At 39.0% G+C, this 27,158-nt stretch overlaps 1 protein-coding gene across 1 annotated transcript; it reads right to left on the minus strand.

Moving 5' to 3' along the window:
- Positions 1–236: 236 nt before the first annotated feature.
- Positions 237–11,618, minus strand: LOC139716967 (A disintegrin and metalloproteinase with thrombospondin motifs 4-like). Its single transcript, XM_071628490.1, has 5 exons — positions 11,540–11,618; positions 7,413–7,591; positions 6,611–6,700; positions 1,122–1,270; positions 237–396 (listed from the first exon to the last, which is right to left on the minus strand). Exons 1-5 carry the CDS (start codon positions 11,616–11,618, stop codon positions 237–239), a joined length of 657 nt encoding a protein of 218 aa, XP_071484591.1.
- Positions 11,619–27,158: the final 15,540 nt, after the last annotated feature.

The raw sequence follows: 27,158 nt of genomic DNA on the forward strand, positions 1-27,158 counted from the left end.
AGTGAAGAAAGAGAATGAGTGTGTTAGTTTTGTGAGCTGTATGTGTAAGGTGACTGTTACAATCAAAGAAAAGAAACAACACAACAATAACAACAACACAACAGCATCATCAACGGCTATTTCAGACCAAAATGACTCGTGCCCTTTGTATACGTAGTAAGTGATAATGAAATGATGTGCAGGTTGACACTAAATGGACAAACACTCCATGTTCTTCGCGGGTCATTATTGGTAACTTACTTGTGGCCCGTCTCGTGAGCGATCACAGACCCCGTGGTGAGTCCATCTTCCTGGTTTACTGAACACTGCAGGGATCGCTGGCATGTTGTCCCTATGTAGGCTCGTCCAAGGAGATTCGTGTCCCTGTATTCCTTGGAGAGCTTGAATAGATCTTTCCTGAGGAAAAACAAAATGGAACACAGTTTATATTCCATCGTTCCCCTGTACAGAAGCGTCATCATGTGACATAACATACTATGGTTATTATGCTTGTGGAAGGAGCAAGACTCGCTCTTCAGTGAGTTGTACGTGTCAGCCATTACACAAAGTAAATTTCTTGAATGCTTTGCAGCAGAAATTGAACTGCTAGTCAAGTCTCGAAACTCTGATGAAGTTCTGCCGGTGTTTTTCACCCGTCAGAGTGATGTCACCATTTAGCCGTTTTCGGCAAGAGACCAGCAATATTGACTCCGTTCGTTAGAAGTGCACCAACAGGAATGAATTCTGAATAAAAACATCCCTTGCACTTAGATATACGTGTTGTGCATTTTATCGATTTATGGGGAAGAATCATCATATCAAGAGGGGCTAGGAGAAATAGGAGTGATTGACACCTGTATATGTAATATTTCTGATAACATCTACTACCATTATCTGGAGAACACGATGTAACTATACTTACTAAGTGGAATTATATCTTCGTATATCCAGCATCATTCTCACTTTTTTTTTTCTCACTGTCTTTGTATGTATGTACGCGTCTACGTGTACTGACTCTATTTATGAAAATCTAATGAAAGACGTGCAGAAAATACTGTAGCAGACGAATTAATGTATATGGCTGGCTTAAAGATCAGGAAATTGACGAGAAAACATTAAAAAAAAAATCATCGCAGGCTAACCTGGTCAATAGAGTGGCGATGTCCCAGTGTTCTGGGTGCTCGTCGCTGAACGGGTTGAAACCGGCCTGCCATCGGCAGAAATCCTCTAGAAGTTGCGGACCGTTTGCTTGCACGTTCAGGCTGATGTTTCGACCCAGAAGAGACATGGCCTGAAACGCATAGGAGGAATCGAGAACAAACAAATAAATGCATTAATTAAAAAAAATAATCTGTTAGCATGAACGGTGGTCATCTAGTTTGATAAACAGGATCAATAATCAACGATACGTTTATGATGTATTATTGTCATGATAATCTTCTTAATATTTGTCTGATTTCCAACATTTTTCCCTTACGACCTTTTGAAATTGTTACAGTACAATAATTCATTTAGATTTTATCTTCTGTTTAGTTCGGTTAGCTTATGATAACATGTCAGGATTAATAAATGCAGTCAAGGTGGCATTTTGAATGTGATTTGAAAGAAGGAAACAAATACAATATCCCTCAAAAAGGACCCAGAAAGGCGGTCCCGTGTGTGAGAGAGTCACATCGCAAAGAGCAGGGTGCCTAATCCGGTAAAGTGGTCCGCCCCAAGCTCATATAACTTGGACCCTATGGGGGACCAGCTAGTGCAGTTGAATATGAGCTATCTAGCCACCTTGTTAGATGGCAATTAAAAAAACACACACACACACAAAGACAAGCAAAATGCTATTCTAAAATGCGGCACACTGTTGCTTCTTGTCTTCGAGCACCCGAACGTCCCACAATGCCTTAATACAATTTTATTACAAGTGCAGGACACCAGCCACTGGACCAAGAACGACTTGACCGATAAGCGTAAAATACTGGTAAAGTGTGTTTGAAAGTCTGTGACTGTTTGAATTTTACGAGTTTTTTTTTTGGTTTTGTTTTTGATGATGATTTTCGGAGATACACATCATATCACGTAACAAATCGATAGAATTAAGACCATTTGTCCTAGTTTATTTTCGTATGTCATCCCGTTTTATCAATCACATTTCCTTTCATCGAAATTCATGAAATTCTTCCTTCGAGTTTTTTTTTTCAAAATCAGTTGCAACATTTCATTTCAGTTCAGTTTAAGTGAGCCTTATCTAAACTTTTAGAGTATGTAATGTAGACTCATTACTGCATAAACGATGACCTCTGTCTATTCATACTTTTCAGATGACAACACTGTTTACGATGATGATTAATCTGTCTCAAACCTCTTGTACAAACACTTTGCGAGAGCTGTTGGTTCCCTTTTTTTTTTGTATTTCCTGCTTCTATCCATCACGTTCAACGAAGTCAGGATTAAGAAGCAAGCTCCCTCTGCCGTAAAACATGTTTTTAACAGTTTTATACAGTTTGTATTATTTGCGGGTGTCCCCTCCAGCGCCTGTGACTATACAATTATGATGGCTCGTACTTTGTGAAATGTGGATTCCTCAATTCTATATTCTGACAAAAGTACTGGAAAATTAGAGGTCTCGAACCAGGCAGTATAAGTGATTACGATGTTGTCAGTTTTCATTTTCTTCTATTCCTCTTTTTAATTCTTCTCCATTTCCTCGTCTCTCCCATTGTTCTTCTTGTTCTGCTATTCTTTTTCTCCTTCTCCTCCTCCTCCTCCTCCTTCTTCTTCTCTTTTTTCTTGTTCCCCTTCTCCTTCTTCAATTTCTTCTACTCATTCTTTTTTCTGTATTTAGATATTTCGATTATGCCCGTACGTCAATTATCTGTAATTAATAATCTTATGGCCATTTAAACTTTTGTGGAATTTGTGTTCCTCTATATTGCATCATGATGAAATAAAGTCACGTGGTATTCAAGAAGTGCAGTATTTATAACACATTTAAGTCAACATCTTTGGTAATGATCATGCTATCATGAATGTTTCTGGTAGCAAAACGCGTGTGTCAAATTCGTTGGCTTCCACAGGAAAGCCCATAAGCGGGCGTAGATTATCCACGCTTACCTCTCGGCTGAAAGCGATATGTTAATGTATTGTAAAGGATTTGTCAGGCAATTTTCCAAAGCTGCCTCGTTTGCGATGAAAGAGAGCGGTATTTTCCATTAGAAATATCATGCGATTAGGCACACAGCATTTATATGACATGTCATGACGTGAATAATTACCTCTCATTATTGAAGATTTATCTACGCCCGAAGGTAACACAAGTCGCAATAAAGCAAAGCTTTTTTTTTTTAACGACAGCCTTTACAAGATGAGACTAACTGTGAACATGCGTTGTAAAATCTAGTGACCTGTTCACTAGTGCATCACGTTTGACTCATCCAAACAAAGCGTAAATGCCAACTCTTGATCATTACATGACCGCTAGTACACGAATTAGTGAGTCATTTGTAACTAAATTTATAATTGAGTCCATAACCTTTTAATGGTGCGTCTATCTGTAGCAAAATGTCTAGCATTTGAAATTTTATGCACACTTTATTTGAAGTCGTCGTCATCAAATCATGCGCTGTAATTGTACACACACACTTACACTCATTACTCAGACCCGTCGTTTATTGAAATCAGTTTTTATCATTAATATGGTACCACTTATTAAGAAGTTTTCGATGAATCGTTTTACTGACGCTTCTGTCGTAATATTTGTCTTTAACTAGACAAGCATATGTCACATTTAACTCTTCATCTTCAGACATCAACAATCACACTTGAAAAATAGTGATAAGACAGAAAACGGTAATAATGAGGATAATGCTTACAATGATGATGACGATACTATTAATATATAGCAATAATCATTATATAATAATGACAAAGATAACAATGATAATAATAGCCATAATTATGATGATAAAATGAGACAGAAGACGTTAAGTGTTGGTGAATCATCTGTGAGATAGAATGAGACTCTGCCTCTGTGTAAATGACCAGAGAAAGCGTAGCCTTTGGAAACGCATATTTCTCTTTGTTTTTGTTTTTCATATAAATGACTATTCAAACGTACGTCGCTTTTCTGTGAGATTCATATTTGCTTATCACGTAACTCTCTGCTCGTTAGTGTATAGATATTCATTTCAATTCAGACTTCCAATATCACTCAGATTATTTCAAATACAGTAAGTACAAGTATTAAGGTATAGGCCTACATGGTAATTCAAAGGTAGTAGCATACTGCTATATTTTGGGACCCGACCCAGATTGACTCGCCCTTAATTATAAATACGTGATTTGTCCTCCTCCGGTCAATTCAAGGCAAGACTGAAGCTGACCAGGGGTCATTCTAGAGTAGGACAGGATGGGGAGAAGTCGATCTAATTATGATCAGTAGTTTGTCACACTTTTTCTCCTTCAATAGTCAGACTCAAATATTGTCGGCAAGATTTATTGTGACGGAAGGCAAAACGTCCTTCATCTATCTTTAATACTTTATAGGGGTAGGCAAAAGTTCAAAGTGAGGGCACTTCAATAGTCTTTAAACAAGCTACTTCTTCCAAAACCACGATTTAGAAACTATGATTGTTGATACTGATATAAACTTTTATACAACTGTGACAACATTTACTTAAGTTGCTAAAACAGAGGTTCGAAAAGGTGACATCCGTATAAATGACATTGAAGTGCATATTGACGTATCAGAAAAGCATATCGTGCCAAATCTCGGCTCATTCATTTCACTGTATGGATGTTATGAATTAATATGCGGTATATCTTTCCTCATCTTCCATGGAGAGTGTTCTGATAATCTTAGCAGTGATTTAATCACGGTCTTCCTTTACGTAACATCGGTTTCGATTTGACCGTGAACAGAATGTTGTAATGACTATTGAGCGTGCCATTATTGTATAGCATCACGTTTTTATCACGTTTGCATCAATGTGAGGAAAATGATACAAACCGTCGAATGAAAGGTCAGTATTCCGCACGACTTCCGAAAGTTTCGAATACATCACCAACAAACGTAAGCAGCTCTAAATACAGCCAAAAAAAAATTCTCCTTCTATTGCCAAAAGATGAATTTTGACAGAGATGAAAGACATAAGATGTGGACAAAACGTTGAGAAATGGGTGATTTCTATCTAGTATACAGGAAAACTTGCAAGCCCTTTCTACAATGATCCTACAACGACGACTCCACTCTTCAGGTAGGATATAAAAATCAATCTACTTCGGAGGGACCTGCAACATTTGCTCTTATCAGTCGTTGGGATGAAGAAGGGAGAAGGGAAAGAGGAGGGGGTAACGTTTCTGAGCAAAACAATCGTTTTCGAGTACAACTCGACACTGATCTCCTTCATTTGAAATAAATGAATTTTACTACAACGTTATAACCACTTCAAGCACAGTGAACTTCGTGGCTATCATAATAATAGATTGCGATTCAGATGTGAAATGTATCATCTAAGAAGTTCTTCTCTGACGGTTTCCATGGGAACGCGTCTCTGACATCTGCTGGAATTCATCAGAGACGTGGCCTATTTGCGTTCGACCATTCGTTTTGGCAGGAGGAAACTGCCTTGGATGCGGACGCGGTATTCGTCCCAATCCGTCTAGACCAAAGAGCGGAAAGGGATGAAGGTATTAACATCATAATCATAACGCTCTCCCCTGAGAACGGGTGTGACAATCCCAAACCTCTAGCCGACCTCAAGAAGATGGTTCAGATGTTAAATATCATTTCCCTTCTCAATGCTTGGCCCACTAACCGAATCGACACAACACGTTGTTGGTCTCTTATGTCCCCTATTGTCCCAGGAGTTTACCAAGCACAGGGATGAATTATGATGATTTTACAATACCGTTGCTGTCACGAACTAGGACGAAGAGAAAGAGGATTCACGCATTCACCTACATAAAAACAAACCGTTGTCTTAAATTACCACTGTAGAGATTCGAATGAATGTTTGTTTCCCTGCTATTTGCGCTGCTTCTGTTTTCTTTACGTGATTAAGTAGATACATTTTATGACATCTTCCAAAATCATGATTTTGCCTCCGGACAATCACCACAAGAAGGACTGGACACTGATCTTTGACCTTTACGGTTCTCCAAACGACATTTGATAATACCAAGGATAACATACTTTCCACAAGCTATGTAAAGCTATGTAAGAGTAAATGTTTTATCAATAAAAATACAAAGTGACGTCATTCTGACGTCATGCAAGAGTGACCAGACTGAAATTGTAACCATGTCATCTAGAGGTTATAAGCAAGAAATGACAGAAGTTTCAAGCTAGAGACGAGATGATACTTGAGATATGCCCTGCACACACAAAAAAGGAAGGCAGAAAGAAATAAAGATAAAAACAGATTTTGACAATATCAAAAGGTGATCAGAAATACTCGGATTACCTAATTTTTAGGGCAACATGAAGACGTTATGAAAGATGCAGGACTGTCGGTGAGGTTGAGGACGACTAAACAGGTCTAGATAAATCAGAAAACCGCGACAAGTCCTCAATCCACACGTGTATCAGCACGCTTGTGTGTTTAGAGGGGGGAGGGGTGTCCCTCAGTGGACTTACACTTGGTGTATCTGTGTCTAGGATGATGAACTTTGTGATTGACAGTCGCATACTGACACCCAGTGACGGCTCAGCAAATCTCCTGGACACCTATAGATGACATAAGAAGAACTCTAAGATATCATCCGTTTCACTTTACACTCTCTTTAGAGCATAGTGACACATTCTACGCATTTCGTTAAAACTTTGCATAAATGTATAAACATGATTTCATCGAGAAACGTAATGATGATAACGAGGTGATGATACTGTAGTACTATGTTAGACCGATACCAATGACAATGATAATCATAGTAAACACGTTCTTGTGAACAAAATAATTAATGTGATAGAACTTTCTCCATAACGTTGTGCAACTGCGAATAGTAATCTCGTCTTTTTTAGTTTTCGTTTAAAAATGACAATAGTGGTGTGTTTACTGTCGAGTGCAGGACGTATTGCCTATTTGTGCTATGCGTATTAATTAAACATGATTTTAGTTGAGCCTTTTGCTTTGGCGGCTCGAGACGTGTTAGAAATCCAAATTGACGCTGACAAGCATCGAAGAAGAAGCACGAGGAAAGTCAATGAGGGGCTGTCGCATCGAAAATCGAAAATGTGTACTTCAGAGTACGACGCCCCCTCGGTTAAAGTTTCACTTTTAGAAACACAAGTAAGAAAACGGCGTCGAAATGGAGAATCAAGCATAAAAAATGCTGGACACCAGAAAATGTACTCAGATGATACATGGCAATGAAGTGTGAAAGGGCAGATATAATTTAAGGCACAACCAGTTAATCTATTAAGTGCTGAGAGAACTCACAATATTCATTAGAGTCATGGTATAGTTGACTGCCTGGTCCCCGTGGAATTCAGCCATAGTCTTGTCGACAACGACCAGGAGCTCGATGTACCTCTGGCCCACGTAGACATCCTCAACGGGAGATGTGTACGATGACGGTCCTCTCGTGTTGTTCCCTATCTCCGAGTTTGATGCCAGAGCTAGGAAGAAAAGAAGAAGAAAAAAGTTAATTGGAAAAAAGTTATGGTTGTTGTTTGATAAAAACACTAGTTTTGTGAGGCATTGTATGTGCGTCGTATGTAACGATTACAACCGTCAACGTGGTCGACTGTAAAGCGAGGGGACATCAAACCATGTATTGTCTAGAAAAAAAGACCCAACCAGATGTAGTTTATAGCACTTTGTCAATACTCAAACTATTTTCTTCCATGCAACGCGGCGTTATTATGACCCTTATGAGGCACGACGGAGATAATATCAGAAAATTAATCAGCTAGATAGAATAATTACAGTAACTCCTTTGTCATGTTTGTGATGTCTTTGTGATATGCGAAGTCAGCTATGAATTTGCTCCATAAATCAGAGAATGCAGCAAACTTCACACATGACGGTGTTTAACATTAGTTTGTGATAAAAGTTTGTGATAACAACTGAGTAACGGAATTTGAACTATGAAAAAGACGGTCAGCTCCTAGACAATGCAGCTGACATCAGTGTACGCCCGACTCCCCAGTGCCGGTATGTCGTTGCTTGATGATGATGGGGATATTGATGATATTGATGATGATGATGATGATGATGATGATGATGATGATGATGATGATGATGATTCACAGCAGTTGCATGGCGCCATATATCTGTTCAAAAAACATCAAGATGCGCAGACTCCTCCAAGAGATTTAGTATTTATTGTTTGGTGGAAATATGAGTCCCGAGTGAAGCTTTGACGTGCTCCAAAATTGTCCATTTCATGGAGAAATGATGGAAAGGAGGAGCACTATAGAGTAAAATGTCTGGTCCCCGTATCCCTTGAGATGTGTAATGGGCATCTGGAGAGTAAGGCCAGATGAACGAAGGCCAGGGCGAGGATGGCGCCGCTCGATCAGGGAAGACAGATATTGTGGGACCTGACCATGAATGGCCTTAAAAGTGAGCAGTAGGATCTTGAAATCAATTATTGTTCTTCACTGCAAGCCAATGCAGCTCTGTCAGGACAGAGGCGATGTGATCAAACTTTCTTTACCCAATGAGCATAGATAATGAAGCTTTGCTTTCATAAATCTTTATTTCATTGATGATGAATTACCATGATCAAATGTTATTCGTTTACCCTTCGTGCTTCTAAATCTATAATAAATATAGGCAATCAATTCCTGACTGGTAAATTTTCAAAGGTTAAGTCTTCAACCTGCACTACATGCTACTTTATAGTTATATCGTTTGGATCTAACTTTCATTTATTTTTCTGCAGCGAAGCAATCGAATGCTCACCAAGCAAACACTGTTATGTAATACACTGCACTGCCGCTGTGACTCTAATGTAACTGGACGTTAAAAACATATTTCAAATAATTATGTGGGGTTTTTTTTTAACACACGTCTGGTTTCAAATCATTATTATATTGTGGACAACACTTTTGCGTCTTATTCCAAGTCTTCATAGAGTTTCAAGTCAAACAAAAAGCGGAGAAAGAATTTGATGTTTTGATGCCTGAAGTCGATGGGTGCACGCTACTCTTGTGGTGATCGTTACATTACCATACAAGATGTGGCAAGACTTGCAATCGATTGCAGACCGGATATCTGGATATCTAACATGGGTGTAGCTCGAAATGAGATCTCACCGGGCTTTCCTGGATGATTTCCGAAACTTCCCATGGTTACCAACTTGACTTCAACACTAAAGTATGTTTAGCAAATATACAAATTGGACACTGCCCCTACATGATGAAACCGTTGATGATTCGGTGTGAGTGAACTTTTTCAACTGTTCGTAGTTATTGGTCAACATCATTCTTAGGACTATAAATCTTATATACATCACTCAAACATATTAAACTCTTACATCTGTTTGTTGCTATTGGTCAACATCATTCTTAGGATTTTAAATCTTATATTCATCACTTGAACACATCATTTTTTTTCAGCTGCTCGTTATCATTGCTGTACATCATTCTTAGGATTATGTATTTCATACACATAACAGGTGCCGTCCAACAAATATAAATGAAATTAGTTTCGAGTGCTAGTTTGCAAAGGCAAAATCTCTGCTTCAATTCATTCATTCATTCATTCATTATCTATTTATTTATTTATATTATTTATCTATCTATCTATTTATTCATCCATTCATTCATTCATTCATTGGGCAAAATATAAATGACTCTCTTCTCAATACTTAACAATGCTTAATAAAATCTGCTTCCCAAGAATCTTCAAATTTCAGCAAGTAGCACTGACAAAAGATGCTTCAATGATATCAATAACACCTCATGAAAAGTGTGTCAAATACTACAAGTCACCAGTAGATATTCATCCTTTACATATCCTTTTAATTTCGATAAAGCCCCCGGGAGGGAACCCTATCAATTAGCTAAGGCTGTGTAACTGGTAGAGGTCACGGTCGCACGGCCAAACAGCATGAATCACTGATCCATCTGCCCTCATTTGTTGTTGTTAGAACTTGTTCATCGCTTTTCTGAGAGCGTCTCACAATGATTGCATTTGTATACAAACAGAAAAAAAAAACAGATTTCGAAAGGTGGATCCCTTTCCCATAGACAAGTCTATCCATCTACTCCTAGCGAACTCTAAAAAGCACTGCCCGTGGGTCACATTGGTAATGTGTTTTACAACAAGAAAACACCTGTAATACATTCACCTAGATTTCAAAGATGTGTCCTATTTCAGCAGTCACATGTTCCTGAAAATGTTGTTTCATGTCAAACGTCGCACAAATGATTGGGTCTGCGTACATATACCATGCTATGTTTAAACGTTCACAAATTTGTGCCAATCGAAGGCTGTAAACCTGGCACACAAAACTACAAATTACATCAAGGAGGTAGACATGTATTGCAAGGTACTCTGATGTTTTTTTAATCACATCACGAACTGCAGAATCCATTACATTGCACCGATTCTCCCATGTGATCTTGACCGTGGTTGTGGTTTACTTCCAAGGAGAATGTAGCCCAGAAAGAGATAGATAGGGAGAGTTACAGAGAGTGACTTATATTTCATGAACACAGTGAAATGAAAGGAACAAATCAGTGAGAAGTCTTGGCAAAATCAGTCAAATATTCCCCAAACAAAAATCTTGTTAGCATTGATTCGAATTCACTCGCAAAGAGGTCTCAGTCAATATTTCATTTTTGATAAGCAGTTATCTTTGGCTCGAAATTTCCATTTTCAAACATATGCTAGAATATCTAAATACTTCATACGAATTCAAGAAAAAATTGTAAACTACCTCGTCTTGTGAAGAAGCGAACGCCCACTTCCACGCAAGCGATGAACTTATTCAACAACTTATTTCGACGAATAAATGTATACCTTGGTCTACGTGTACGTTGAATTCACTTGGAACACTACCATTTCTGTAGAATATTTCGATACTATCATTTGTTCAAACAGTATTCATTGCTATAATGCATTTTATACTTGGACCCCTCTGACAAACAGAAGACCTACACTCGACATTTCTGAATAGGGTTTTTAAATCATCGATACCTTTTAATGTTGTTTTCCGCTTTTTTTTTAAACTATAATGATTGTAAAAAAAAAAAGAAAAACTTTTATGCCCTTGATGAAATTGATTTCACCAATAAAAATGTGTCCATGAAAGTATAAAAAGAAAGAACAGAATACAATCCGTATTTTGTCAGGCAGGTACTCTGTGGCAAAGCGAAGGATTAAGGAATTAACAGGTTGGGGCATCCAGGCCTTCTAAAAGTTGGATGTCCGCTCATAACCCAGGGAAACGAGTGCCCGTTTGATAGGAAGGTGAGGAGGCGGATCGCCTCAGGTAGTAATGTGCTTCTGGTCTCAATCCCACGGGGGTTCTAATCGCTACTTCCATCTGCGATGCAACCACCTGATACTAGGATCATTGTTTAGACTGACTTGAAACGTGAGAGGAACATTACCTTCTGAAACACTTAGGTTTATCCTCGATTCCCCTTCACCCTTTCCTGACACAAAGTTCTCTCGAGCAGCCCCTGTCATTTCTACACATGTCAATCATCTCACCAGCCCCATCCATTAAAGTGATTTTTAAAAAACCGATTAGCAACACCGAAAACCAAACCCAAAAAAACAAAAACAAAAAACAAAAACCCGACACCACGGCGAAATGTATTATCTTTGAAAACCATTACCACTGTTTGTATGAATGACAGTGACCCCAAGTTTATTGATATCATCAAAGTTTAAAATTTGGCAACGAAAAGTTCTAGAAATGTTAGCAGGTTGTCATTCAAAATAGTGCCAACCGAAACAATCTCACAGACTAATGTTCCTGATCCTATTCGGCCCCTTTTCCACATAGCAATCCTGCGCCAACACATTCATTTTTAATACGAGATGACGTAACAATTGATTACTGTTGCAAACAATTATTGTTTCAATGACAAAATACATGCCGCTACACTTAGACGGAAGTTCAACCTACACTTACATAAATCATCCCACAGTCGTAAAATACAAGTTGATATCTTTCATCTTACTACTTAAACACATAGCCCAGATCACATTTGTTTTGCTATGATCCATGTCTGTTTGGTCTCAGAGATTGTTCTTGGTTTTATGATGGCTTCAATAATGAAACTCTTGTTAATCATAAATCTGTTCCATGCACTGGATGAAGAATCTTATGACATTTTCTTCTCTCTCTCCTTTTTTTTTCGTTAGATGACTGCTTTTTGATGGACTTTTCTAAAAAGGCCTACCAAAATAGATCACCAAGGGGAACCGGCTTTTATGAGAATTTCCTGTTCACATTATGAAATTTCCCGCACAATGGGCATGAGACTTTGAAAACAAGAAACAAGTCGATACAGATGGTTCCTTGAGGGTGACATATGTCGTCGGTCTACAGCCCTGTTGAGGATCGAGATCGAAGCAGTTCAGAGGAAGGACAGTGGTCAACTTGCCCCGGGTCAATGTCACCAGACTGGAGGAAACTATAGACCACCCTAAAATAGGTTATTGAAATTGACGTGGTCAAGATATTATCTTCAGGATATATATAAGAAGGCTGTGAAGCTTGCGCTTTTCTCGATGTTTGAAGGATAATGTAAGCATATTGTACAATCAGAGTGATCATCAAGGCCCGGCATCAAGGTACATTTTCCCGTAGATGGACAGAATTATTAAAGATATTATTACCTGGTCCAGGAGGCATGTTCTGCTTTCTCTGGCAGATTGTTCGTTGGGCCGGGGTAGATATTTAAACAGTTACAATAATTCAGTACCATCGTAGACGGATGGTAACAGTGTGCGCCTCAGCAGGACATTTCTGTACAAACTCCTGCGACAACTGAGAAGCAGGATTTTCCACAGAGAGGGGAAATGACTCTTACCAAGGGACAACCCATCCTACCACATCCAGGGTCTCTCTCGGGAGCTAAACCCAAGACATTCAAAGCACCGTCAATTATCCGAATAAGGCTATAGAAACATTCTGCTCATTTGAAAGGTTGATATGTCAAGTAGCACTTCATCAACGATAATCTTTATTTGAATTGATTTGAGATTTGAACAATTTTCAAATGAGTAGTATGATGACACAAATGAATAAATGTATAACAAATAATTTCACCGAGATGTCATCGAGAATGATCTGCACTCTCTTCTTCAGAGGGTTTCATATGATTTTCAGCAACCACAAAGCGGCGAAAGTACAGAGTCCAAAAATCATGTCTTTCCGCATGTTTTTCTCCCGAAGAAAATATTGCCTTCCCTGCGCAGAGAGCTAAGACAGGATTCATCTAGAACGGTGAGCTGTGCTTCATACACATAACGTAGAATAATGATTCATTTATTAATTTTTGCGGTGTCATAGATCCTTGTTTTATTGCCGGCCACTATAAAATATGGGCACGACAGACGATCGATCATCGATGGGCGATTGTGACCAATCAGACAAGGATACAGATAAAAGGGAAAGCATGAGCGATTGGCCTGTCTGAGGTCAAACAGTGAACAAAGAGTCCTTTTTGTTGTCCTAACAGACATGACGCAAGATGAAGCCCAATTTCGCCCTAATCAGGCCAAAAGTGTGGAGTCGCCAAACGGGTCATCCCCTTTTTAAACCGACGAAACATATTTCGCAAAGGCCGTCCCGTCCGTTATGAGTAAAACACCAGCGGAAGCAAATTGACTCCAAGATCAAGGAAGGATGATTCAACGAAGCTGACGATCTTCTGATTGTATTACCATCATCCCCTCCGAGTCCCCCGACTTCGGAAGTCAAGGACGGTGCCTCGAGACACACAGAGCCTCTAGCGAGCGTATCAGATCTCCAGGCCAGATAAATGTTTCGTATTGTTTCTTTCCCATTGGTACATGAGAAGTGATGACATCTTTTGAATGACGAATCCTCCGAGAGGACGAGGGCAGTAATTTGTTTTTGTCTTCTTTGGCTGCATCAACGGCATACAAATTATTTCCCGTTTCTTTCAGTCGCGTCGCCTCGCATGATGCAAGCAAGGCGCGATATGGGTCGCCACCAAAGTCTCTTCAGAAAAGACATTCATGACTGACAAGTCGGACAGATGTGACGAAAGACCGGCAACCATTTTTTTTTGTGTGTGTGTGTATGTGGAGGTATATCAATCTTAATCAAAACAGACGACGGCCTAATCTAGGCCAATGAGTTGTCGGGCTACAAGTCTCTATACGGGTTAGGATCTAGAGTTCGGGTAGCTTTTAACAAAACCAAAAATCTTGTATTGGTTACATCTCATCTGACAATTCTGACCCATACACTACACTTTACATCGCTTGTGTACGCATTCACACACCAGTTCCTTGTCAGTGTGAATGGCTCAGGTTTAAACATGTGATTTAGAAACCTGCGAGCTGTTCTTGAAGCGAGAAACCTGTCACAGGTCCAATTCATTACTCATGGAATATGCCAGGTCAACGATTATCTGTAAATGTGATTAGTAGATGATATCAAGCAAATTGATAAAATAAAAACTAAATGTTCGGGGAAAAATGCTGCATCATTAGAGAGAGTATAGAGGGAAGAGAATCTCAAAAGGGAGAAGGAGAGAGACAGAGGGGGCGGCGGAGCGAGTCACTGAAGTTTCATGCCAAAAATGTCAGGGTGCTCACAACGTGATTGACGTGTTAGGCAGGTACAAGAAGAGACGAGGCGAGAAGCGTAAACGAGCTAAAGGCAATTAATTAGCAGGTGTTTTATGTTTGTTTTGTGAATCCAACGTAATTGACTGTCCATGACACTCACTTTCTCTCCACATTTGACGTCTTCTGCGCAATGTGATGGTGATTATCGGACGCGGACAGACGAGATAGACGAGATCAAACGTGTTCATTGGTGAAACACGGGCAACTGTAATAGTCTCCGCATGTTCCTGACAATTTATACCTAGCGCTTGTCATCACCCACATCCCTAGACTCTACTTCAACCCAATGTACATCAGTTGCTCCAAGGGAGGTGGAAAGCGATCTCTTTCCACCTCCCTGGTTGCTCCTAACTGCGTTTGTCAAAAGTTCCTAACCAATGTTGGGGCATGGAGTTACTAATTAGCTACATGGCTCGAGTGCTGCTTCGTGGTCCGACTTTGCAATGATGCATAAAGTCAAGACTGTTGTTAGTGCTATTGTGTATCGATGAAAAGATTGTTTAAAGACAATACATTCAAAGAATGCAAATAATGTTGTTCATGTATGCGACTTCGCGGAACACCCAACCACACTCTCCTCTGTTCCTTTCTGTTCTCCCAATGCTGCTCTTCATGATTATTTATTTCCTCTTTCTTAACTTTTCAAAGGTGTATAACTTCTCCGACTTCATCTACAGAAACTTAATAAAACTTTTTGAGAAATATTATTGTTCGTAAATTCAAGACACGGTCAAACGAGAGAGCATGAGTAAAAGAATACAAGTGAGAGAACTTTGGGTGTAAACATGCTGTAAAAATCGTTGTTTTGCCTGGAAAGTGTTGAATGTATACCTGATGACATTATTCTAGCTGAATGTTTTATTTAAATTAGTCGGAATACATTTAAATTGATTTTCATGATGATCTTGTTCACTATAGCTTCGCGAAAATCTTTCGACAGCTGGAACAAATCTTACGATTTGAAGCAAAAACATTTTGTTACTTCGGTTTTTTTGATAAATCATGACCAAATATCAAACTTTGAATTTCTCTACCACATGCATTATCACATTATATTTCGTATGCAACATTCTGTATGTTCCTTTCCTGCCAGTCAATTATCTATTCGATATGTTGCAATTATAACTTTCCATTTTTCACATGAGAATGAGTCTGCACTACTCACCGTCGTCTTCTGATGCGCAGAATTTTGTCGGATCTTCGTGCAACCGCGGCCTCGTCGACTGCAGGCTGGCAGCGCTCCTCTTGTATACGATGTGCGGATTGTCGTGCCGGATATTCGCCTCTCTCCTGAGCCTGGATATATGGTGATCTCGGAGCGGTTCAATGTATAAATCCGTGTCTTTGTGGCTGATGACTCCCCGCTAGTTTTCAAAGTAACAAAGAAGAGAATAGGATAGATTCGTCAACACAGAATATCCTGATGATTTAAGGCTATCCTCTCAAGAAGCTTGTGCAAACAACTTTGCGTCAACACAAAGTGATTACATTATTATATCACCCGAAATAGCGATGAAATAAATGTACCAACTTTTTTCATCTACCAAAAAGGAAAGTCACGATGGGAGTAGACATGTGGTAGACACATTAACATACTGGTACACAGATTTTACTTGTCACATTCAACTTGTAGTCGGCATATTATTTCATCATATTCTTTTCACAGCAAACCAAGCTTTGTGATCATTTATGTTAGTTATATACAATGAAAAAAATACAAGTTTTTATAGTTGTTCGGCCGGAGGGCAAGTTATTTCGAGTACCGTTATAAAGGACTAAAACCACTGTTGTATATTCTTGTTGTCTTTACTGCACGAGCGACCACAGGAACATAATTTACCCTGAGAACTTTTGCGACATCCACACTTAAAACATGGAGCTACCAATAGCTCCATGCATGCTTGAAAAACATGGTTGTAATCCAAGTACGCAAAAATTATTTCTTTCTCTCTCTCTCTCTCTCTCTCTCTCTCTCTTGGTCGTTTATCCTGACCTGTCAGCATGAATAAGCATGCAAAATTTCCGCGAAGTGTTAGGAAACTCAGGGTTCGCTTCTCACGTCGAGGCACTTTAATTACTCGAAGATTGACGGGTAAGAGTCAAGCAAACCTGAAAACTAGGATACACCCGATTGAAGGTGACAAGAGCAATAAGATATCCCCGGGTTATAACCAAGTTGGTCAGACATTTGCTAAATCTAAACGTCCGCTTATTTTGACCACTATAACTTTTCAAGAGCTGCTAAACTCTGGTCAAACATGTGACCCATATTTATGAATCACCTGTCGAAGAACTTGTTTGCGCGCAGGGTATGGCGTTGACAACTGAAAATGAAAATTGTCTGAGAAGATATTTTACACATCAAAGCGATAACTCTCATCACATTTTTTTTTTTTAACCGACAAAAGATATGCAGTGGCCCGAAATAAAAGCAAAAGTTTAACATTCCATTTTAAATCTTATATAGTTTTCCTATCGTGCCGCCAAAAGATAGTTTTGTGTGTGTGTGTGTGTGTGTGTGTGTGTGTGTGTGTATCTATTTCTCCATATATCGCTATGTTTGTATCAATTAACAATTCTTCCTTTATTTCAGCCCGCACTTTTACGATTACTACTACGTCATATAAAAAGTGATTAAAGCTACAACATAGTACTCGTAAGGGCTCAAAATTCACCTTTCGCCAATTTGAATTTGCTTGCAATAGATATCGGAAATTCTCCGAAAAAAACTTGTCTGGCTGACACGACTTACCAGGATGATATGAGTTGTTTGTAGTATCTAGAGTTCAAAAGTGCAAAATAATAAAAGTCGTTATACCGACTTTATTCCGGCAGCGCCCTCCCTTGTTCAGCAGAGGGTGCGTAGAACGCTGCTTGTACGGTGATGATCTAATCGTGTCCAAGCAGTAGTATTGAATCGCATGCTGAACAAGCTGCATGCATTTCACTCTCGTGCGTGATGAATACTGACTAATACATGGCCCGATATATTGTAATTGATGTAATCGAATGAAAAACATGTAGCAATCACGATCGGGTGAGCTCTGAGATCGAGTAGGCCTAATTCCGGCGAACCTTTTTGGTTAGCATTTCGCATTGTCGTCGTTACCCATCAGTTATCGTGTTATCATGTCTTTCGCACATTTCTTATATATTAGTGTATAACATATTAGAGTAAAACTCGACAGTTCTGCACGCACAAGAGAAATATGTTTTCACTTTAATCTTTAAACAAAGCAACGACTGCACATTCACCGGAGCCAAGATTGTTACACGCGGCTTTCATGCCAATACGCCCTGTAATCACTGATTTTGCCTCGTCACCGACACATCACATTCTATCACGTAAATAATCCTCATCAGGATGACATTGTACGTTCTCCGCACCATTACTTCACAGTTGATTCAGAGCGCAACATCAGACGCGTGTTTGTATTATCCATGTCCCACAATTTACTCAGTCACGTGTTCGAGGAAATGTCAATGTCAGTCTATCTACTCCTCGCCTAAAGAGGAGTTCGAAGAAAGTTCAGCATTTTCGCGCATACAAAAGCGAGAAGTCTAATCGACTGTACCAATGATTTGTTTATGTTTGTACTTCTTACTGTACTTTGATTTCTTTAAGGAGATAACCACAGTTTACGCGATTGATATTAGTTGACCAAATCATGGTCATATACGTTATTGTTCATAAATGATAGAGTAAGCCCGGTTTATCATCGTTCTACCCGCTGGTTTCAAAATGTGCACACACTTGTCAACAGGTGTCATAACTCCGTCTGACCAGTGCAGTGTATAGTATACCAAGCCACAAGTGGTGAATTGATGAAAACAGAGCTTGATATTCGAGGTAATTAATGAAAACGGCATTCTGTAGTGTAAAGCCACTGTTTCCCTGACTTTCTTTGCGAATATAGGCTAATTGCTAATCACAGGGGTACATTGATGGATACGTATAGTCAACACACAAGCAAGACCATCACACAAACACACATACAATATGACTTTTGCATTAATGTAACTTCCCAAGTTCCCACTATGATGACTTGAAAACATTAATGAGCGATTGACTTTTTCGCTGACAGTTTACGATACGGGAGGGGAGTGACCAACATCTTTTTTTTTACATAATCTAAATAGATCAACATAAAGAAAAAACACTTCCTTTCGTTCCCGATTCAGCACTTGGCCTTTTGTAATGCATTCGGTCTTTTGTAAGGCCTGCATAGTTGGTATGTTTGCAATTCACGTAAGATATTACTTCAATGAAATCTCGCGACTGTGACATCATAATAAGTACCACATCTGTAAGGATCTCGTACTTGTTTCTTTAAATAATATTTCAAAGATGTGCCTTTGCTGCCACTAAATTTCTTATGGCATTGGCACTAGATGGCAGAATGTCATGCGTGAAAGGTAACTCGAAGTTGTAATTTGTAGGTTATTTGTACGTTATAATTTGCGGCAGGTAATAAGCAATCGCGTTTCGATTTTTTTTCTTTTTAATACTGAAGTATATCGATTATTACTTAGATTTGTAGGAGGTGACCTTCGGAAGACCTGTGCAGTTAGGCTCAGAACGGACAAATCATCAAGAGTCAAAACCAAGCCACAATATCTCGCTATGATTCACAATCGCTGTTGCCATGTAACAGAATATGCACGTGGAGTGAATTAGGAGCTGACCGCAAGATCAAGTCTCCTTAACCCAGAGTATTCTCGGGTGATTTCGTATGACAAAAGGAGTTCATGTCAAGTTCAATACCAAGGCATTAATTAGCACAATATCTTAATTGAATCTCAAGTGAAGTCATGCTATAAATGCCTGGTTGAGGGGCAGGAACACGAATGGGGTTGTCCGAGAAACCGACGATCCCATGAGTACTGCTCTCCAGGGCTTGCCTGGAAATTCAGCAGATTTCAAAACAGGGAGGGCGTGTCTCTTGTTAGAATATAAAAAAACCCTCCACACATTAAGGAAATTGAGAGCTACATTCCTCCTAGAAAAACATTCGTTGTGGTGACATTAGAGAATTTTGTTTGTGCTATATAATGTAAACCTATATATAGAAGCAAGAGAAGAGAAATTGCTTTGAGCTGCTCTTAAGGAAAAAAAAAGAAACAGAGAATCAGCTCCCAGCTCTTTTCATTCTTTTGTTGCTTTTTTGGCACGCAGCATCTTGAAAAGAAAATTCTTGAAAACAGAATGGTATAATAGCAACAATGGCAGTATATTTATACATTTTTCTCACTTAAGTAAATGCATTAGACTTTACACTCGTTAACCTCCTACCTATTACGCCAATCACAGAGTTCGTCCATTGCCCAATACCATACTTCAAATGTGATGTTCAACATAATTTAAAACAACAAATTTATGATTGCTAGATGATGTTTACACTTCTCACATACTGTATTCTTCAATACGTTAATGTGTGAGTTTGGCCTTCTCTTCTCTTTTCAAGATTGCACTCGTAGGACCCTAAACAGTCTATGAAATGTCATTTCATTGACTTTGATATATCCGTCTCTGCTGTGTGTCAGCAAACAGAGATGATGGATTTGTCATTGTCAATGTTATTAATTCAATGGCCATCATGTGTTGTAAAGTTCCAAAGAGTCTCAAGTAATAATCGTTCAGCAAAACATGGAGGACAAACAAGCAAACAAATAATCAAACAAGTCATGAAGACATCCTCTGGTTTGAATCCATGCACTTGGAGAGAACCAATCATTCACGTTTCTGAGCGACAGTGCCTAGACATTTCGATTCACATCACACTACGCGTGTCGTTTATTTCCGTTTATAAGTCAAATTCATGTGTGACCTTCGTAACACTTATTATAGACACACTTTGAAATTGTGTGGATATCATGCAACCTCAAAACCTGAGTTGAATTCTGTATAGTGAGTCCATCGACCCCATGTATATGAAACAAGTAAAGTGTTGATTACTCATCCCTTGGTATAAAGGAGGTAGAAATATTGAATGGAAAGGAATTGAGCTCAATTTATCACTCCTTCCTCTTTCTACTCTCTCCTCCCCCTTCCCGTCCACACTTGAGGCTTGTATTTGTTCAAGATCTGTCACAGAACTTCAGAATGAAAGGAAACTGAGAGGGCACAAAGAGTTCATCCAACACATCTGCCGGTTGGGATGAAGAACAGGACCGAAAAAAAAAGAAGTCATTCCTGTATTTGATTTCAAACTTACGATCTTGACTTCAAAAGCCCGCCATCACACAGGCCGCCACTTTTGTTATTTCTCTCAGATGACCTACAACATCTTTTCTAATTATCCCCTTGACATACGTCCCTGAAATTGAAAAGGAAATCTGTAGTCATCGCAAGTCGCGAAAGAGATCTAGCCCCCACCCCGACGAATAAGCACACACACACACACACACACACACACACACACACGCACACACACAACTTCTCGACGATAAACTTGGATTATTCCTCCTCGTCCCAGCATAGATGTACCTCTGATAGCATTGTCCCCTATTGAATACCTTGGAGATGTGAGAGGTCTCCAGTCAACCCGACCACCTCAGAATAATGGGATATGCCATCAGCAAAATAGATAATGAAAGCATCACGTGACATTTACGTTGGTAAGTCTATTATAACAAAAAGAAACACACCATACTTTGTAATTTCCCTTCAGATATAGAAAAATATTTGCCAGCATTTGGATAGTCTGCATGTACATTCAAATATTTATGAAGACATACTTGAATAATGATTATTCAAGTATGTCTTCATCAATATTTGTTTATTATCTGGCATGATTGCCTAAATCTACTGGATGATCTTGGCAACGGTCGTACTTACCAACCCATGGCAAGTACTGATGGCTCCTACTGACTCTCCCGGATGTGATATAAGTTCACTATAGAAATGGCAATGTTTGTTGTAGTATTGCTCCTTCCTCCACACACCGTCGGCTCCTAGCCTGTCCACCGTCAGCCCTCGGCGGTGTAGCCAGACGTTTCTCTTGAGCCTCACATGATAGTCTTCACCGAATGCCTTGAACTTCAATTCTCCATGGCTCGGGTGTGTCTCGGAAGCATCTAAGCTGCGCTTGTGTCTTACATCTTCAACAAAATGCGGTGATATAATGTCGTAATCTGTCGAAGATGAAACAAAGAGAAATAAGAATTTGAAAATAGGACCGTTTGATATCAGATCATCAGATGAGGAATGCAAAGTCCACTAGCACGTTGCACTTCTTGTACGTATAGTGGAAGTCGTAGTTATAGTGGTAGTCGTAGGTAACAGAAATAATAGATGTCATAGAAATGGTATCGCTGGCAACAGTTATAGAAATGACCGTGGCAGAAGAAGTGAAACTATAGTGCAGTATTGATAGTGCTTTATTATGCAAAATGATGCACAGGACAGAGTGGATCGGTGAGAACTGGATGTGCGAGTGGGTTTTACACTGCTTCCAAAGTTAAACGACCGAGAGCATCCAATTCTCACTGATCCACGAAATAAACATGTGCATCATTCGTTTTATAAAATAGGCCCGTAAATTCATGAAATCCAACCCTTTTCCCCGTCATACGTCCGGTACACCTGCACAATACTACACAAGGCTTGAGCCATGCGTTCGGATTTTGCCGGACTTGTGGCTCAGTGTGGATCAGTAAAAAACAATACATGATAATTGACCACGCAATAAGAATGCAGAGATTCTAAAGCCAAATTTATAAAGAAAAAAAAAAACCCCTCATTGGTAGCATTTGTAGTGTAAAGAAGTACTGGTATAGAGATTGTATGAAGCAGCTGTATTCTGTGTCTCCCTATGTATACTACATCATGTTATCTCAAAAGAGAAAAAGGCTTCCTTTGTAGCTGATCGTCTTGTCATCATTTTGAACATGTTGAAACTCTGGGATGAACAGAATTTGAAAAGAAGCTGGATTTTTTTTTTAATTTCATCATTACCTAATTCACCCAGTCTGCCTATGAAAAGAAATATATGAGAAGAAAGATAGAGGTAAAATCATTAATAAGCTAATACAATGCGGTTGTCGTCGATCCCCAAACCTAATTGGTTGTCGTCATGTCAATACAAATGTACGTTTTCCCCTCATTTTGCAACCGCGTCCATACTGTCCATATAGAGTTGAGTGCATTAAATTGCTCTGGAACTGGCATACATTCAACGTGTTCCCATTTTTACGATTTTACCTATGTGTCTTTACGTTGCCGCCGGGAAGCACTACAGTCAGTCCTTGTAATTCGAGTAAACTTTTGCAGCTTAATGAATACGAGCACGTACATACGAGAGGATACACAAATATATCCGAACAAAAGGTTACTTCGGGGCACATCTTGCTAAAGCCGCTTTCCCACACACCCACGTCAATGCTGTTTTATTTTGGTCAATAATACTATATAACAGGATTTGAATAACGCGGGAAGGTTTGAAGTGGCGGATACTTCATTGATAACGCGATAAAGAGGGTTTCTGATACGGGTATCTAACACCGATGAAAAGAAACTGGTCAACAAGATCTTGCTCCGATTACAACTTATTTCATTCTTTATATAGAATGCTGATTTATCATATTCAGGTAACCCTCCGTCACACTTATCTCTTTATAGTTTTTTGCTGTCGATTATTATATGGTATGCACGCACGCTCAGTGACGACATGGACGAACTGTTGAAGTAAGGCAAGTTTCAATCACCTTATATATTGTTAGCATTGTTAGGCCAGGCAAACTGGGGGTTTATGTACCACAAATGTATTTCGCATCATTCAAGTTTGAAAACAACAACAACAACAACAACAACAACAACAACAACATACAACAACAACAACAACAACAACACCTACAACAACAACTACAACAACAACAACAACAACAACAACAACAACAACAACAACACCTACAGCAACAACAATACACATTAGGTACACACCAGAGGGTAATGTCGGAACTTGTGAGGCATTGGTTTGCCTTACTTTTATATTTGCCGTATTTTTTGGGTAAGCTGTATGCATAGACCATTATTTTATTGATATTCGATACTTGAAATGTTTGACTTTGGGCGGTGTTACGTGAAACATTTCCTTCACTTGTTCCAATGACATGATATATAATTGGAACAAATGATGGAATCAGTGGCACAAAAGATTGTAATATCATTAGTCTTTGTGCCACCGTCAAATCAAAGAATAACCTTTCAAAGAGCTGTTAGGTGTTTCTCGCAAACAGAGATGGGCAGAAGTGAGATATATCCATGACCTACGATGGAGCACAAATCCCATAAAGTCGTAAGATATGCGGCAGAACTGCGCTGTCAATCAGCAACGCCAGGCTGACGAGATCGTCACTTCCTCGTTTTCATATCATTTGGATGTCTAGACTATTCAATCATATCATTAGCCTGCATGGTATAAACTAAATTTAGCTCTTAATGGATCTAATACATTATGACCGTCATCTGTCCACGCGTATAGTGGTAATGATAACAAAAAAGAGACAGGACTTCTCTCTTACAAGTAGACATGAGCGGAGAGCGGACTCAGCAGTCATTTGCCATTATAGGAGTCATCAGTCTATAGAGAAGATGTCAGATTCCTAAGCGTCAAAGACATCATGGGCTACGCACTTCTTAGAAACAATAGAAATAACATCTTGATCAAACATGCTGATCAATGTCCATCCGGGTATTTTCCCATCCGCGATGTGACGTCAAACCAAACAATCATTTTTATTAAAAACAAGCAGGAGAAGATCACGACTTTCTTATAAACAAAGGGGAGATGGATGTTAAAAGGACATTATGTACGTAACAACGTGTTGTATCGAATTTAACTGAATTGAAATGAGTGAATTGAAATTAATTTTATTGAATTGAATTGAATTGAAATGAATTTAAATTCAATTCAATTCAGTTGAACTGAATTTGAATTGAATTGAATTGAATCGAATTGCATGATTTCCCTAGCCTCTGAGGAAGCGATGAATGTTTGCAAAGCAAGCAACTGGCCACGAGCCCGACGGCTAAAAGGCATCTCCGAAGGTGGTGGCCGTCGTCATAGATACGAGAGGAAGCGGGATGACATGAATTTGTAACGCGGCATGATTTCCTCCAAAAAACATATTTCCTTCCCGTCCCATGATGTGTCAATCAAGGATTGCTACCCAAGATATCGCTATGCCTTCATGTCTTCGCAGCGCACTGTTTCTAGACCATTGGATGTACAGTCTCCGTTGGCTATCACTCTACCAGTTGCGTGACGATGTCAAAGTGCAATACTACTCCATATTTATAAATATTAGATACAATGTATGCAACAACAAATAAATTATATACAAGTTAGAATGTGGCATATGTTGCAACAACAACAACAACAAAATGTCTTTATGTAAATGAGATGAGGCATGTCATCGTCTCACAAATTTCCCACTAGTCAGGACATAAAACCCGAAATAAAGATCATGTTTCTTGCTGACAGTTAACCATCAACATTCCTGTGATCTGTTATAGAATTATAGTAATCATTGATAGGTTACATCTGCAATGATTTAAGGCAAATGATGAGGCTACTTCATTCATTTTCATTTCATTTCTACTTATGAGGTCAATCTGAGACTTCACTTTATCCAGCTTTTCATGTGACTAACATACCTTATTCTTGAAAACTAGTGTAACTTGAATTTTCTTATTGCTTTCTTTTCCTAGGAAACTTATATTGCTGTGTCTGTTTAGATTTCAAATACTCACTTTATAGGGAGATTTTGAATATGGAGTGGGTTTTTTTTTTCCCATGGATTAACCTTCCCCATTCTCCTTGAGGATGGATCAAATGACTTGACATTTATTGTTGACTCAGGACTTGCACGTCTATGAGACACAAGATTACATCGCCACGTCATAAAACAATGCTCGTACTACACCAAAGCCATAAGATGATTAAAACAGGTGAACTGCTCAATCACAGTAATCATATACAGAATTTGATTTCTCATCTTTCAGACTTGATGTCGGACTACAGGGGTAACGATGATTCCAAAATGTTGCAGTCGTCAATGATGTGTTCATCTTTAATAACACAGAGGGCTGGTTTAAAAACTGTGGGTGCTTTGAATGATTACAATAATTGAATACGTGGAGTGACTCATAAAAATGATATCCAGGGATTCCTGCATACTGCTTTTAATCTTCATTGGTGCGTGTTTTATTGTCTTTTTTTATCTGAAATTTCTGACTCTTAATTACGCGATTGTCTACCACGTTAAGCATGATGAAACTGCACATTGTTATACCAGTCTGAAGGAGACAGAATATAATCTAATAAACAAGAATTCATACAAAAAAGTGTTTGTTTTTAATAGTGACATGAATGATTGTAGACACTCAACTAATTATAATTACCTTCTCACGAGAGAGAGAGAGAGAGAGAGAGAGAGAGAGAGAGAGAGAGAGAGAGAGAGCTGTGGTGGAAATCTCGATATAAACAGAACGTGTGAAGGATGATCTTACCTTCTATTCTTTGGTTGCTGGTGTATGTGTGTAGTTCATCCTCAAGTAGATCGACTTGTCTCTGCAATGTCAAGGGGAGAATAAGGTGGTATCTATCTATAATTTGACCGATGATTCACAGCTATAACAATTAATATTCATATCTTGATGTTATGAAACAGAATCGAACATTTATTGTAATCGTATCGTCTGTTTTTGTCTAATTGCATAGATTCTCGAATTTTTCTTTTCACTCCATTTCATCATGAGAGAGTTGAGGTAAGGATTACTCCTTATGGGGTAATCCTTACCCCCTTATTGGGCAAGGATTATCCTTTATACCTGAACGACAACGATTTCCTTGATTCGAATCCAAAAACGATCATAAGATAGAATCATATCATCATGCAGGCACAGACAAAAAAAAAAAAGAACGAAGATATTTATCATGTATTCATGACCATCATTGCCAGTTGAGTGTCATTATAGTGACTAACAGATGTATTGACATGATCAACGCGATGTTTTACTGTATTTTATAACCAAATATGATCTCAGTCACTTAAACATGGCACAAAACAAAACTAAAAGAGACATTGTATATGAAACAAGTCCTTTAAAATGGGGGTCACCATCAAATCAATTAAACTTCTCTCTTCATACCCCTCCAGCGCTTTGAAAGAAACCTGACAAAAGTGCGAGATCCTATCAATAAACGAAAAACATGCACCCAACCAGGGAATCGTTATCGAGGAAATGCCCTGTTTCAAAAAGGGGAGGGGCCTTTTCGACTGATCTATGGGGAAACCCCCGGAAGGGTTGACGCTACATCCGGCGTTGACGTCATCGCGACGGCTCGGTATGGAAAGGAAAGGGAGTTTTGTTTTAGACAGTCATTGCGC

This window comes from Diadema antillarum, unplaced genomic scaffold, assembly GCF_040938485.1.
Source record: "Diadema antillarum isolate AM-2024a unplaced genomic scaffold, OU_Dant_1.0 scf00000071, whole genome shotgun sequence".
In the NCBI taxonomy this organism is placed as follows: domain Eukaryota; kingdom Metazoa; phylum Echinodermata; class Echinoidea; order Diadematoida; family Diadematidae; genus Diadema; species Diadema antillarum.

Bases quoted from the DNA above. Each gene is read 5' to 3' on its own strand.
- LOC139716967 (XM_071628490.1), bottom strand. From the start codon at position 11,618: ATGACAGGGGCTGCTCGAGAGAACTTTGTGTCAGGAAAGGGTGAAGGG. The intron at 7,592-11,539 runs GTAATGTTCCTC...TTTTCTTCCTAG, and splicing joins AAACCTAAGTGTTTCAGAAG to CTCTGGCATCAAACTCGGAG. The intron at 1,271-6,610 runs GTAAGTCCACTG...TATGCGTTTCAG, and splicing joins TAGACACAGATACACCAAGT to GCCATGTCTCTTCTGGGTCG.